Consider the following 15,092-nt stretch of genomic DNA (forward strand, 5'->3'; position numbering starts at 1 on the left):
TTTTTTGACATGACGTCACTTAAAGGGAATGATGCCAGCCAATCAGAATGGCTGTGCTTCATTTGCCTTTAAGATGACGTCACGAAATCCAAGATGGCCGGCGTCACATGGTATTTCAGCCAATCAGAGTGTGGAATTGTTTCCCACGATCTGATTGGCTGAAACACCATGTGACGCCGGCTTCGTGACGTCATCTTAAAGGCAAATGGAGCACAGCCATTCTGATTGGCTGGCATCATTCCCTTTAAGTGACGTCATGTCAAAAAAAAAAATTAAAGTCGGAACATGGTTTGAACAGCCAATCAGATGGCTGTTCACCATTTTGAGGCTAAATGTGACGTCACAAGCCCTATTTAAGGCCGTGACGCCTCATTTGAGCCCAAGAAGCCGACGAGACAGCATCGGCTGGGATTTAACATGGGGTATTTTGGATTGACAGATGAAGAAAGAAGATAAAGAAAAACAAGAAATGGTTACAGATGAAGATAGAAGACGGTGAGTAAAGAAAGAAAAAAGAAGATTGGGGTACCTGAGCCGGATCTTCATGGTGGATGGCATCGGATGCTGTTGGAGGCCTTCAAGGTACGTGAGCTTCCTATTTCCCCGGGAGTCGGAGGGCCACCGCTTCTAATGGTAAGTAATATATTCAATGTTTGTAAATGTCTCTTTTTACAGGTTTTTTCATTGGATGTGATTTTTGATTTTTTGGGGGAGGCACATTGACTTATAATATATTAATCTGTACCACTTTAGGGTACAGATTAATACATTATTATTACAATATTTGGGGGCATTTCTGGCTTGGTATTGCTGTTGGTTTTTTTAATGTCAGTTTCTTAGGTGGATGTCATTGTTTTTTTTTTTCATGCTTAATGTAATAAAATGTTTGCGATTGGTGTTCGTTTGTAGTTAATGTTGTATTATGTTAGCTAATGCGTTTTATGGTTCTTTCAGAGATTGTTTGAATGTATTTCTCTGTCTTTTAATGTTTACATTCATTAATGTTGTTGTAATTAATTGGTTTGATTGGTTAGTGTTACTATTCATTTTGAGTTGGTTTAGGAATTCATTGGTTAATGGTTTAATTAAATAATTGTTGATGTTGTTACTGCTTGTATTGATTGGATTAGCTGGCTACTGTTTTTATTGACTTTATTTAGGTATGCTAATGCAGTGTTTAATAATGGGCAAATAATCTATTATCCATATCTGGATAATAGTTATTTTGCACATTATTTTACTGTATGTGTTAGGGCGGATGGGGGGAGGGGGGTCGTGTATTGATGTTTAATAATTCTTTTTTTAATATACATTTTAATTATAGTGTAGATGTGCATGGGGTCTCCGGAGCTGACCCGCGTTAGTTTCAGGTCCGAGGACCCCCTACTTCAGGAGATACAGGCCCCATTATAAATGTATTTATTTATTGTACAATCGCCTGTAACAGCCTTGCATGGATATGGCAAATCTCCATGCAAATGTTACAAGTGGCTTTTTTTCCTATCAGCTAGCGTACGTAAAGGTTAAGAACGCTAGCAGGGGGAAAATACATTGCACGCACGATAAGCCAGTTTTGGGCACGTCCGATAAAAAATGGGCTGAGGGCCTTAGTGAATCGCGCCGCCGGCTTCATTTTTTATCGGACGTGCTAATTTTTTTCAGCCTGGCGCGAAAGCTCGGAGCTTAGTGCATAGCCCCCTAACTGTGGTGTTGTTGAAAATATTTGTAATGCACTGACTTGCTTTTTTTTTTTTTTTTACTATAATTCCCAATTACATCAAATTGCAGAACACAGCATACAGCCAGTTTGCCAAGTTTGCTTGAAGTTCATTCGGAAACTTATTTGGAAAACAATTCAGTATTCTCTATCTGTGTAAATACTTACAATTTTCTTGCACACGATTGAGCTATTATTTTTAGGATCAATCGCTCTTTTGCAAAAGTTGATTTCAAATGTTGAGATCAATAATGTTGTAGCACACTTAATTTTTTTTACATTTTCCATAATAAATCCAGCTTCTCTTGGGATTCAATTTTCCTTTTAGTTGAAGAGATATGTACCATGCTGAAGAGGCTTTTGAGTGAGCTAGAGCAATTCCTATGTCACAATCAACCTCCTGAGACTTGCAAGGTCCATGCCAAAAACGCTAGTTTTGAATTGCACAATATTATATGTTTATATACAGTGTTCCATTATATATATATATATATATATATATATATATATATATATATATATATATATATATATATATATATATATATATATATTTGAAACTGATAAAAACATGAAACATATTTGCCAAACAATTTGGAATCATAATATATCTCAGTCCAACACTTTTAAAGGTAACATTGCAATTGTATATAATGTATTACTTATTGACATTTTAAGAAGATTTAAAATGCTGTTTATCCATTCCTATTATCCTTCCAGGTGTAGATATTTGTAACATCAATAATATGTACTGCATTTCTATACAATATGAATTAAAAGCAGCAAGTCGTTTGTTTAAGTTGATATGAATTTTGACAAAATAAGAAAGTAATATGTATTTAAACAAAGTGCAAGGGAACTAGTCCCAAATATCAGGGCTCAGTAACAAGATGGGCAGACATATATAGTTCTGATATGATCATCACTTGAAGTTGGGGATAGAGCTCTAATTAAAGCAACGTGAGACTTATAAGACCTGTGTATATAACTCCCATGAATAGGACAGTATAAAAGTCTCTGTGAACAGATGACAGACCTACTGTATATACATATAGCATAAGAGTCATGTCTATAATCTCACTGAGACATGTGATCCTGGAGTAACACCAACGTCTTGGTCATGAGGGAAATAAAGTACTCACTTTTGTAGCAGCTCACCCGGGTGCGTGCTTCACGCCAGTAGAGATAAGAAAGAACGGTCCATGAGGTCCAAAACGGACTCTTTGACAAAGGGATTGTCTCCCTAAACGCGTCAGGGTAGTTCTGTACCCCTCACTTACCATGAATTAAAGGTTTTGTAACTATTTTTGCTGGTTATAGCCCCTGTTTTTCCCAATAGCTGTGCTCCGTTTTGGACCTCATGGACAGTTCTTTCTTAATATGTATTTAAACATGTAAAAAAGAGAATACTGTACTAACAAAACTGATATACATTTTTTTAAATGGCTTGACTTGAATCAATGAAATTCATCATATCCATAGAACTCCTTGAATCATCTGGAATAAACGGAATAGATTCCTGTTGCTGACAAATCCACCTGTGACTCCCTGCTACTGTATATCACCACAAACAATAGTGGGCTAGAGTAGTTATTTATTACATCTGTTTCCAAAGCAGTTAAAATGATAGATTTCAAAGATGTACCTCTCCCAATAAGTATTTACCAATGCGTGCTCCCTATTAATATCAGGAGGTAGGCCGTGCTCACAGAGGGACAATGAATACATTTACAATAGCACAAAAGACCCAGTGACAAGCAACAAAATAATGTCTCAGAGGCACATCTTAAAAAAACATATATAAAGTTAATGTGAAAAAAGGAGGATTAACCAAGAGATAAAAGCTTTGAAGGGGATTAACTGAGCTGAGTACTAATGTCAGCTCTTTATGTCCATGGCAAGTCACTTTATTCCCATGTGTCTATAGTACTACAATTAGATTGTAAGCTCTTTAGGGTATGAACTTGTTATGCCTGTAAAAAGGTGTAGTATGTTCAGTATTGTGTACCCCATCAGCTCTACAGAATAAATCATTATTATGGCAAAGTACTATCTGCAATACCGTAGCGGAGAGGAATAGGATAAACGAAATGCAAAGAATAAGAACAAAAGGGAGAGGAGGCCAGTTCCAGTAATGCTCTCTTCATCTTTAGAAACATTCTAGTCTTAGCTGGAAGGAGAGTGTGTGAAGATATGAGGAAGCCGGGAGAAGCTGCTCTGTTCATGCATAATGAGCCTTGACCTTTTCTCCTTTCTGTTTACAGGTTGATGACCGAAGGACAAACCTTGCTTAACTTGTCTGGGGTTAGGTCTATCCACGACCATATGATAGAAAGTCCATCAAGGACATAGATCATGGGTTGTGATCACATTTATATGATATATATATATATAGTTTTTTTTAATGAACATTCAGTTGAAGACGTCTTTAAAGCTGCCGTTCAGTCTTTTTTTTTTTTTTTTTTTTTTACTTCAATAGTTTCATGTGTGCAATCTCTAATTACCTAAAGAACTGTATAGCTGCAGGTCAATTCTTTCTCCATGTATTGATAGGTCGAAATTTGGTGACATAATTAGTGAAGGGATCTGTTTATATTCTGCTTGTCTGTCAGTGGAAGCTCATGAATATTCATGAGCAATCCTGCACTGACATGTGCTAGAGGGAGGGCAGGGCTGACAAAGGGGTGTGCCAGGGCTTGTGACAGGACATGAAGGGGCAGTGCCTTAGCAAATGGCTGTTAAAATAGAATACAAGAAAATTGGTCTTTAAAAGTTTTTTTTTTAAAAACAGAAAATGCTAAAAGTATTTTTTCTTACTACAGAACTGATTTATTAAAAAAAACACACATGCAGAATATTGACTGAACTGCAGCTTTAAATCTACACAAATCATTGTTGAATACATTGTATTACATTTTAGGGTTGAGCCTAGTTAGGTGGGTTATCGAGTTACCCTATTTTGATGCAATATTATAAACAGGGCTAAATCTACTAATCTATTAACAAAACCTGCTATTTCATCATTATAACATTACCAAAATCCTTCCATTCTCTCAAAAACCCAACACCTAACAGTTTGTATTACCATTCTTTACTACTCAATATTGCAATCGCATCTCTGTGACTTACAGTACACACTTATTCTCCTACTCTTATATCAATACATTCAGTATTTCTAAAATTATTTCTGACATTGCTCCTACAATCACTTAGCAAGTCCTTTCCAAACATTTTATTTTGCTGTGCACTGCCAATGAGATAATATTCAGCCAATTACAAAACTTCCTTTCTATTTCTCTTCCATTGTCTCATGTAGAATTTGTCCATTATTCCGAATGTAAACTCTTCTAAAGAGGGCCAACCTTCTATCTCTACCTGTTACTTATGTAATGTACTGCTGTTATAACTCTGCACATGTTGCCTTATATGAACCATATAATTATCAAGTGTTGTGCACAGTATCTGTATACAAATAAGTAAAAGTGGTGCATATTTGAAGATGGATCAGTAGAAAGACAATATATTGTATAAACAGCATTTAAAATTACAGTAGTATTATGACAATATACAATGTAAACAGCATAAGGGTTATAAATCTCAGACATCATTTGGTAATATGCTTGCAATGTTGGCATCCATACTTATCATTTTCAAATGCCTGTATTGTATTGTGGAGTTGGCTCTGTAAGAACTCTTCATGTCTGTACAAAACAACATATGTTGGCTTCCACCTAAAACAATAAAAACATAAATATGAAACTTGGAAAACATATGCTGTAGCTTTAAAAAAGAAAGGTTTCAAAAACATGCATATCCAAATAAATGTGAACATAACAATTACATTTTATTTTTGGGATTTAAACATGAAAACCAAGGAACTATGACAAAACTACCAGTACATTTTCACTCAATTGAAAAGTGATTTTTTTATTTATTTAAAAAAAATCCCAAATCACCAGAGAATACATGATTCAATGCAGATTTTTTTTTAAATGACAGAGAAGCTCAACAAACTCAACTCAAAAACAAACTCACTGTCACACTTTTTTTCTTAAAGCTGCAGTTCAAGCTGCCGTTAAAAAAACAAAAAAACAATTATATATATATATATGAAAAAAGAGAAGAAGCGCCAGCTCCATAGCATAATACTGTATAAAATTCAAATTGATTAAAAAACAACGAGAGGCCGCCAGGACATGCACTCACTTCAATGTGTAAAAAACAATCATGGGAGACAATCTGTTTGGCCTTCAGGAATCAGGCAGAGAAACTGCAGCCAGAATATATTGCAATGGTGTGCAATGGAGTGGGTGTGGGAGCCGATACTTATCCACTTGAGAGGAAGTATCGGCTCCTACACCCACTCCATTGCACAGCATTGCAATATATTCTGGCTGCAGTTTCTCTCCCTGATTCCTGAAGGCCAAACAGATTGTCTCCCATGATTGTTTTTTACACATTGAAACGAGTGCATGTGCTGGCGGCCTCTCGTTGTTTTTTAATAAATTTGATTTTTATACAGTATTATGCTATGGAGCTGGCGCTTCTCTTTTTTCATAGATTTCCATGATCTGGCTAGATCTTTCTAGAAGCTGCCTACTCCATACAGTGACTGGAACATTTACACCTGGACTTAATTTCATTTTTTTTCTATCTTGGACTTACAGCTTGTTCTATATATTTTTTATTGGCCACTGAACACTAAAGGTTAAACAATATTTTTTTTTCTTTTTTTGTTTTTATTGTGGTTATATATATATCATTATTTTTATTTTTTATTTTTGCATTCACCTTTCAAATTCACATCACAATTGTCACATTCACTTCTATAGAACGCACTTTATTCACACACTGCTAGCGCTACATACATACATACACAATATATATATATATATATATATATATATTTATTTACATATATATATATATATATATATACACATATATATATATATATATATATATATATATATAGATATAAAAAGAAAGAAATAAAGCAGCGCCTAGTGAGGGTGTAGATATAAAAATATATTGTATAGATAATGTGTTAATATTAAAAAATACTTAACTAAGTGCCTATCCTAATATTATTCGAAGTGAACAGTGTATATCCTATATATGATGTAGAGAATGTGATGAGCGATACAAATCACAATGAATACAATGGATAATTAAATATATAGAAAGGAAAATATATTAAAGAGGGTAAAACCAGTCCTCAAAATGACAGTCCAATGATGAAAAATAAAGTTTGGTTTTGGGGGTCTCCGGCTGCTCTCAGAGGGATTAACCACATCCGAATGGAATCTGCAGAAAAGAGAGAGGAGAGAGCGCACGCCCCATAGTATAAAACCGTATATTTATTGAGGGGTAGGGGAAAGGGGGGGTAAAAAATGCACTCACAAGGGTACAAGTTTTTAATGCATATTGTGATCATAATCACCACCATCCGGTAACTGCAATCGGTGCTGTAGAAGACCCTCGGTCCCGAAAATGGATGAACCACACTGTTTGCAAGATTTCCTGGGCAGTTGGATAATTGGGAACAGGTTCCAAAGATCCCAAAGGAAAGCAGCTTTGCTGGCAGGTCTCTGTGGTGTCCGGCGCTCGAGTAGATTTCCTCCTGCGCTCCGTGATGATGTAATGTCCGTGCGTCTCCGTGATGATGCTCCCTGACGCGTTTCGTCACACACGGGTGACTTTTTCAAAGGGTAGTGTGGAAGAGTAATACGTCCGCATATAAACCCTAATGGTTCCATAATACACCCTACAAACAGCTGAGTGTGATCGTAAAGGTAATTAGAGCCGAATTAGCTTCAGATGACACTTAAAGATATTGTAGCATTGAGAGAAACACGTTTTGCTATTGAAACTGATAAAATCAGTCACCACACTGAGGAGCATGGGAAGCTATTACTATTGTGGATTCAATACTCAGTATATTAACCATAACATACTGTATCAAAAGGCACGATACAAAATATATACAAAATATATATATATAAAATACCAATTGGAACCAATTGGTATTTTATATATATATATTTTCACATCTAGTACTATCTATGGTTAGCTTTAAATATTGTTATGAAACATAGGTATTGTTTGAATATTTTAATATTGTTGTATCGTGTATTTTAATATTGTTGTATCGTGCCTTTTGATCCAGTATGTTATGGTTAATATACTGAGAATTGAATCCACAATAGTAATAGCTTCCCATGCTCCTCAGTGTGGTGACTGATTTTATCAGTTTCAATAGCAAAATGTGTTTCTCTCAATGCTACAATATCTTCAAGTGTCATCTGAAGCTAATTCGGCTCTAATTACCTTTACGATCACACTCAGCTGTTTGTAGGGTGTATTATGGAACCATTAGGGTATATATATGCGGACGTATTACTATTCCCCACTACCCTTTGAAAAAGTCACCCGTGTGTGACGAAACGCGTCAGGGAGCGTCATCACGTAGACACACGGACATTACGTCATCACGGAGCGTAGGAGGAAATCTACTCGAGCGCCGGACACCACAGAGACCTGCCAGCAAAGCTGCTTTCCTTTGGGATCTATGGAACCTGTTTCCCAATTATCCAACTGCCCAGGCAATCTTGCAAACAGTGTGGTTCATCCATTTTCGGGACTGAGGGTCTTCTACAGCACCGATTGCAGTTACCGGATGGTGGTGATTATGATCACAATATGCTTTTAAAACTTGTACCCTTGTGAGTGCATTTTTTACCCCCCCTTTCCCCTTCCCCTCAATAAATTTACGGTTTTATACTATGGGGCTTGCGCTCTCTCCTCTCTCTTTTCTATATATATATACTAGCTGAGAGACCCGGCGTTGCCCGTGAGTTAAATTTCCCGCTAGGAAAAGGTGGGGGGAGGGACAGTGGACAGGAGATGGGGAGGGACAGTGGACAGGAGATGGGGAGGGACGGGGACAGTGGACAGGAGGGGACGGGGACAGTGGACAGGAGGGGACGGGGACAGTGGACAGGAGGGGACGGGGACAGTGGACAGGAGGGGACGGGGACAGTGGACAGGAGGGGACGGGGACAGTGGACATGAGGGGAGGTGAGAGTGGACAGGAGGGTGGGTGAGAGTGGACAGGAGGGGGGGTGAGAGTGGACAGGAGGGGGGTGAGAGTGGACAGGAGGGGGGGCATTGGACAGGAGGGGGGGGGAAGTGGACAGGAGGGGGAGGACAGTGGACAGGAGGGGGGTGGGACAGTGGACAGGAGGGGGGGGACAGTGGACAGGAGGGGGGGGGACAGTGGACAGGAGGGGGGGTGGGTTTCTTAAAATGTACGGGTCCCTCCTCTCCACTCCCCCTGTACGTTTCTCCGCTCCCCCCTCTCACCCCCCCATGCGTAGCTCCGGTCCCCACTATAGAGTGTCTGACACACACACACACACACACACACACACACACACACACACACACACACACACACACACACACACACACACACACACACACACACACACACACACACACACACACACCAGTGTCACACACACACACACACACACACAGTGACACACACACAGTGACACACACACACACGTACGTCACCTCTCCTTCCGGCCACCGCCATCTTAGTTACTCCGCGAGGGAGGAAGGGGGTCCTTCCGGCCGCCGCCTTCTTAGGCGCCGCGTGGCAGCTGCAGGCTGCCTGGCCACTGCCTGTCCCCGCGCCGGGGAGGGAGGTGAGTGGAGCGGGAGGGAGGTGAGTGGAGCGGGAGGGAGGTGAGTGGAGCAGGAGGGAGGTGAGTGGAGCGGGAGGTGGAGGGAGGTGAGTGGAGGTGGAGGGAGGTGAGTGGAGCGGGAGGGAGGTGAGTGGAGCGGGAGGGAGGTGAGTGGAGCGGGAGGGAGGTGAGTGGAGCGGGAGGGAGGTGAGTGGAGCGGGAGGGAGGTGAGTGGAGCGGGAGGGAGGTGAGTGGAGCGGGAGGGAGTGGAGCGGGAGGGAGGTGAGTGGAGCGGGAGGGAGGTGAGTGGAGGTGAGTGGAGCGGGAGGGAGGTGAGTGGAGCAGGAGGGAGGTGGAGGGAGGTGAGTGGAGCAGGAGGGAGTGGAGCGGGAGGGAGTGGAGCGGGAGGGAGTGCAGCGGGAGGGAGTGCAGCGGGAGGGAGTGCAGCGGGAGGGAGTGGAGCGGGAGGGAGTGGAAGGGAGTGGAGCGGAAGGGAGGTGAGTGGAGCAGGAGGGAGGTGAGGTGAGTGGAGTGGGAGGTGAGTGGAGCGTGAGGGAGGTGAGTGGAGCAGGAGGGAGTGGAGCAGGAGGTGAGTGGAGCAGGAGGGAGGTGAGTGGAGCGGGAGGGAGGTGAGTGGGGAGGGAGTGGAGCGGGAGGGAGGTGAGTGGAGCAGGAGGGAGGTGAGTGGAGCAGGAGGTAGGTGAGTGGAGCGGGAGGGAGGTGAGTGGAGCGGGAGGGAGGTGAGTGGAGCGGGAGGGAGGTGGAGGGAGGTGAGTGGAGCGGAAGGTGAGTGGAGCGGGAGGGAGTGGAGCGGGAGGGAGGTGAGTGAGCGGGAGGGAGGTGAGTGGAGCGGGAGGTGAGTGGAGCGGGAGGGAGGTGAGTGGAGCGGGAGGGAGGCGAGTGGAGCATCGGGGAGGGGGGAGGTGAGTGTGATGGGGGGGGGGAGAGGACAGAGAGAGAGGTGTATGTGTGTGTGTTGTGTCCTTTGGCCCGTCACTCCGCCTCGGGCCAAGGGACCAATGAGATTTCCCCTAGGGACAGAGGCCATGCAGACAGGCATACAGTGCTTTCACAAATATAGTATAAGATATATATATATATTCCCATTCAATATGTGCATCAATACAATCTGTACACTGACAAGTGATTAGCTAAGTTGCCGATCGATAGCTTGCTCAGGGTTATTTCATTCAGTTCTTGCTCAGCATTGCGGGCAATGTAGTTCCTGGAATATGATTTACTGGGCAGTTACTAGATACAATTGGTTCACTGTTAGAGTGGGGGCGGGGCTCAAGAGCCAGAGCCTATCAGAAGGGGGCTGTGACTTTGGAAATGCTTCCTGCATTAGAAACATTAAAAATGTCTTTAAAACATTTTTTTTTAAATGCTACAAGTATTTTCTCATTGTACAGAACTGATCTATTAAAAAAAAAAACCCACACATGTAAGATACTGCTTGAACTGCTGCTTTAATATAGTTTTCTGATGTTGCTATCTGGAGATACAAGTCTAAAATATCATAGATGTTTTACTGAAATTAAGATGGCTGCCATTCTCCCCTTAGAAATCAATGTTGTGAAGCTTGAGTGAGTTTTTCTTTTTCCTGCTATGCGGCTCCACCACTTTTTAGTGAAAACAAACAAAAATAAACTTCCCAAAAACTTCCCACTGTCAAAAATGTTTTACTTTACTCTTTGATGACCACCATCCTATGTAGCGTGTCATTTTTAATGTAATTTGCGGTATTAAATGTACTTTCAGATGTGTAAACAATATGATATTGTTCATACTTACGCAGTACAATTGTCTCTGCTATGTCTACTGTATTTCTGAAAATTGGAAATTCTTTCATCACTGCTATTAATATTTTTATGTAATTCACGTATCTGCTGCTTCTTATCCAGGGCATCAGCTGTGCAAACTGTAAATATATATATATTTTAATTACATTTATGAAATTTAAAAAAAATAGTTACAATGCCAACTATTTCCAACAAAAAATAAAGAGATGAAGAAAAACATGTTTAATAAAAGGAACGATAGCATAGAGACACACGAACTAAAAGATATCAGGAAATAAAGATGTCAATAAAACAGTAATAGAAAGTTGCAGTAAACCAGAGGTTCTGTATCAGTTTCAGAGTGAGGATCGCCGGTTTTGCCAATATAAACTCCTCCCCAAGACTTCTTGATCAAGCAAGAGTGCCTGCAACCAGCTAGTAAAAATATAAAAACCCAGTGCATATTACGTAACAGATTATTATTATATTATTATGTTTTACGCATCCATGTTAAACATAGCAGAATTCGCACTTTTCTGCATATGGAGAATAAAACTCTCCAAAAAAGCTACTTTTTAATAAATTCGCCAATTTTAAAATTCGCTGCTCTCTGCATAGGCCCCTAAGTTCTATTTCACAATATATATTTGCTGAATCTACAATACGTACTGCTTTCTTCAGGGCTACAATCTAACTGATGGTATGCAGACATTTTGATTTGGTATAAAGCATGTGGGTATCAAATGACAATAAGATCCTACTGAACAGTTCTTCCAATGAAATAGGTCCTCAAGATCAAAACAACAAATATTTTCTAGGCCTAGTAAGTAAGCCTACGACTGCGTCTCCAAGATGGCAGAGATACGGACCCTGAGAAGGAAATTCTGCTCTGTGTAAGGAATTTTCATCAAACCTTATGGGGGAACTACAACTTCTATCCCAAAAAATATTCTTAAAATGGTAATAGGTAACAGATGACCAATATAAACCTGTGACGGTGCTCGTCTCCAATCAGGAAGTGGACCTGCAGGGCTGAGGTAGGGATGCAAATAAACTGACTAGAGCCCCGGGACAGAGTCCTGTAAGAGTATCCGTAGTCGGTATCGAAGCAGGGGTCAGGGCTGGCGGCAGAGTTGCAAAGTCCAGGAGACAGGCAGGGATCAGTGCAGGCGGTAGGCAGCGAGGTCGGGGGCACGGTCCGGGGTCAACAACAGGGAAATCCAATGAACGGGGAAGCCACAGGGATAGGCACGCCACAGCAATAAGCAAGCCACACGGAAGGCTCAGGAACGGGGAAGCCACAGGGAAATGGCGCGCCACAGCAACAGGCAAGCCACACGGAAGGCTCAGGAACAGGGAAGGTTCAGGAACTAGAGCTCAGGAACACAACTAAACGTATACAATGCTCGGGCGGGAGCTGGGAGTCAATGGCTGCTATTTAAGCCCTGGAACAGGTGCATCCAATAACAGAGTTCACAGCAGCCAGGAGAAGGGCAGGTTCCAGCCAAAGCCTGGACTGGAATCCATACAAAACCACTTTTTGCTGTGTATGTTATATCTGTTTAATTTGATTGTATGAATATACTGTGCAGCTTGATTTAGATTTTAGTCTCGGGTGAATAAACAGGAAGACTCTTAGTGAAAGGCAACAAGACTTACTTTGAATCTGTTCTTTCATATGTTCTTTATATTGGGAGTCCTGTTCAAGCTGAAAAACTAAAGTGTAAATATTTATATACACATTGAATGTTAAAAACCTGGATTTAGAAAAAGGGCAGGGGTAGAGAAATCATTACACATACCAAGCTCTATCATAAGCTTGTCCAAGTTGCTCATCAAGTTAATCTCATTCATTTTCAACTGAAAACACAAAGACATTAAGCTTACAAAATGAATGCACAGTAGTTCAAGACTTAAAATCCCTCTAGATCAGAACTGGTCAACTCCAGTCCTGAAGGGCCACCAACAGGTAGGGTTGCCAGGTGGCTTCTCCAAAAATACTGGACACAATGGTAAAAGGTGTGACACGCTCCATGCTCCACACACGCACACACCTCTCCACGCTGTTTCCTCCTCTCCTTAACCCCACCCCCAGGCTCCTGACTGGCTGCATTACCCAGCAGAAGCCAATCAGGATGGAAGAAGTGGCCCAACCCCTTAGCAACAGCCCTGCTCATGGAAATCCCACGACTCCCCCCAAGCCGGTTAGGTCACTATGTCCAGAGGTAATACCGGACACATATATGCCCAGTATTACTTCTATATTTTTACTGGACAGTGTCCAAATACAGGACAGTCTGGTTCAATACTGGACCCCTGGCAACCCTACCAAAAGGTCCGGATTAAAGGATATCCCTGCTTCAGCAGCAGTGCCATCTGTGCTGAAGCTATCCTTAAAACCTGACCTGTTGGTGGCTCTTGAGGACTGGAGTTGGCCACCCTGCCCTGATGGTTTTCACGAGTGAGCATGCAGAAGCTTCGTTCGCTACAGAGGATTGTGTGAATCAGGTTTAGGTTGGTCCAAACCTGGACTCCTAATCCTATCCCACATGAAACTGTTTTAGTCACTTTTGCAGGGGCACAAGATAGGATCCTCCAATGACTTTTAGTGAACAATGGCGACCGTAACAAAACCATTGGTTCAGCATTTACCACCTGCAAAACAACTGGAGTAAACAGCACCAAGTTCAAAATCATCCAAGGGGAATTGTTTATCATATAGCAATGAGGAGAAAATCTCACAAATTATCCAATTAACTAATTGGTCTGACATCCCTTCCTCCAGAGCGGTGTTTCCCAAGTTGTACAAGCACAAGGTCCCATCAAGTACCTCCTGGCCCGAATAAATTTTGGAGAGGAAAAAAAAAAATCAGCAGAATACCAACTGATAAACACACAAAAAGTAAATATAACCATGATATACATAAAATACAGATACTCTGGCACAGAGGAAATTGGGTCTAATGGTAGTGGTGTTCCTTTCATATAGTGAAACAGAACAAACTATGCCTTAAGATTTGGTGCCTCTGCTCTAGGTTATAGGGCAAAGGTCTATAAAGAACGAGCTTGCCTTTTACGTTATATTATTATATTCCAGGATGTCAGACCAAACGTTTAGAGAAAAATTCTGCTTCACGTTTTTTTTTAATGTCGAATGGCTCAAAACATCGGTGCATTTTCCAAAAGCAGGCGGGGGAGGCATTGCATGTAGTTGTACACCAGCACTTCCCTACATTTAGATCACAGGAGGTTCAAGCAACCATTTTTAGTCCAATAAAATAAAACATCTGAAAAATCACCACTCTGATGCAAGCCTATGGGGACACATAACTGTGCATATAAAAGTGATATCACCACAGAATTCAACATAAGAAACTAGTGTAAGAAAGCTAAAAACACATAGCATGATCCTCTGCAGAATGTGAATGCTTCAGTATAGGAGGTTGAAATGTATGTTTTTTTCAGCATTATTATGCAAATGCCAATACTTTCTATACTTTTTTCCACGGTCATCGTCTCCTTAACCCCCTCTAATACATACAAAGTGTACACATTGCAATGTGCAATATACATGTACATGGATATTTGTTTCCGTGTGTATTGTACAAGAGGACACCCACGACGAGCAGAGAGGCTCTTGGTGGTCACGCGATGTCTGTTTAGCAGCGCGCCAAATAAAAAAGGCGGGAAATTTAAACCCGGCTCGTGAGCCGCTGAAGAAGGTCACGTGACCGAAAGACCCATTGGCGCGCCACCGCAGAAAGTCACGTGATCGAAAGCACACCGGTGGCGCGCAGCCGGAGAAGGCCACGTGACCGAAAGGACCAGTGGCGCGCCACCGCAGAAAGTCACGTGATCGAATGCACACCGGTGGCGTGCAGCTGGAGAAGGCCACGCGAC

General features: G+C 41.5%; 1 protein-coding gene across 5 annotated transcripts in view; it reads right to left on the reverse strand.

The window, feature by feature from the left end:
- The window catches only part of C9H14orf39 (chromosome 9 C14orf39 homolog), a 38,864-nt gene extending 23,989 nt beyond the window's left edge, over positions 1 to 14,875 (reverse strand). The window contains exons 1-5 of one of the 5 annotated variants that reach the window (XM_075614825.1): positions 14,770 to 14,875; positions 12,995 to 13,052; positions 12,852 to 12,908; positions 11,206 to 11,332; positions 5,359 to 5,448 (exon numbers count right to left, since the gene is read on the reverse strand). In XM_075614825.1, coding sequence (XP_075470940.1) covers positions 5,359 to 5,448; positions 11,206 to 11,332; positions 12,852 to 12,908; positions 12,995 to 13,046 — 326 coding nt within the window. In that variant the 5' untranslated portion in view covers positions 13,047 to 13,052; positions 14,770 to 14,875. Of the gene's footprint in view, positions 1 to 5,358; positions 5,449 to 11,205; positions 11,333 to 12,851; positions 12,909 to 12,994; positions 13,053 to 14,680; positions 14,711 to 14,733 lie in introns of those variants that run through there. The other 4 variants (XM_075614823.1, XM_075614827.1, XM_075614826.1 and 1 more) reach the window with 4 other exon arrangements.
- Positions 14,876 to 15,092: the final 217 nt, after the last annotated feature.

The sequence above is a fragment of the Ascaphus truei genome, chromosome 9, assembly GCF_040206685.1.
Source record: "Ascaphus truei isolate aAscTru1 chromosome 9, aAscTru1.hap1, whole genome shotgun sequence".
In the NCBI taxonomy this organism is placed as follows: domain Eukaryota; kingdom Metazoa; phylum Chordata; class Amphibia; order Anura; family Ascaphidae; genus Ascaphus; species Ascaphus truei.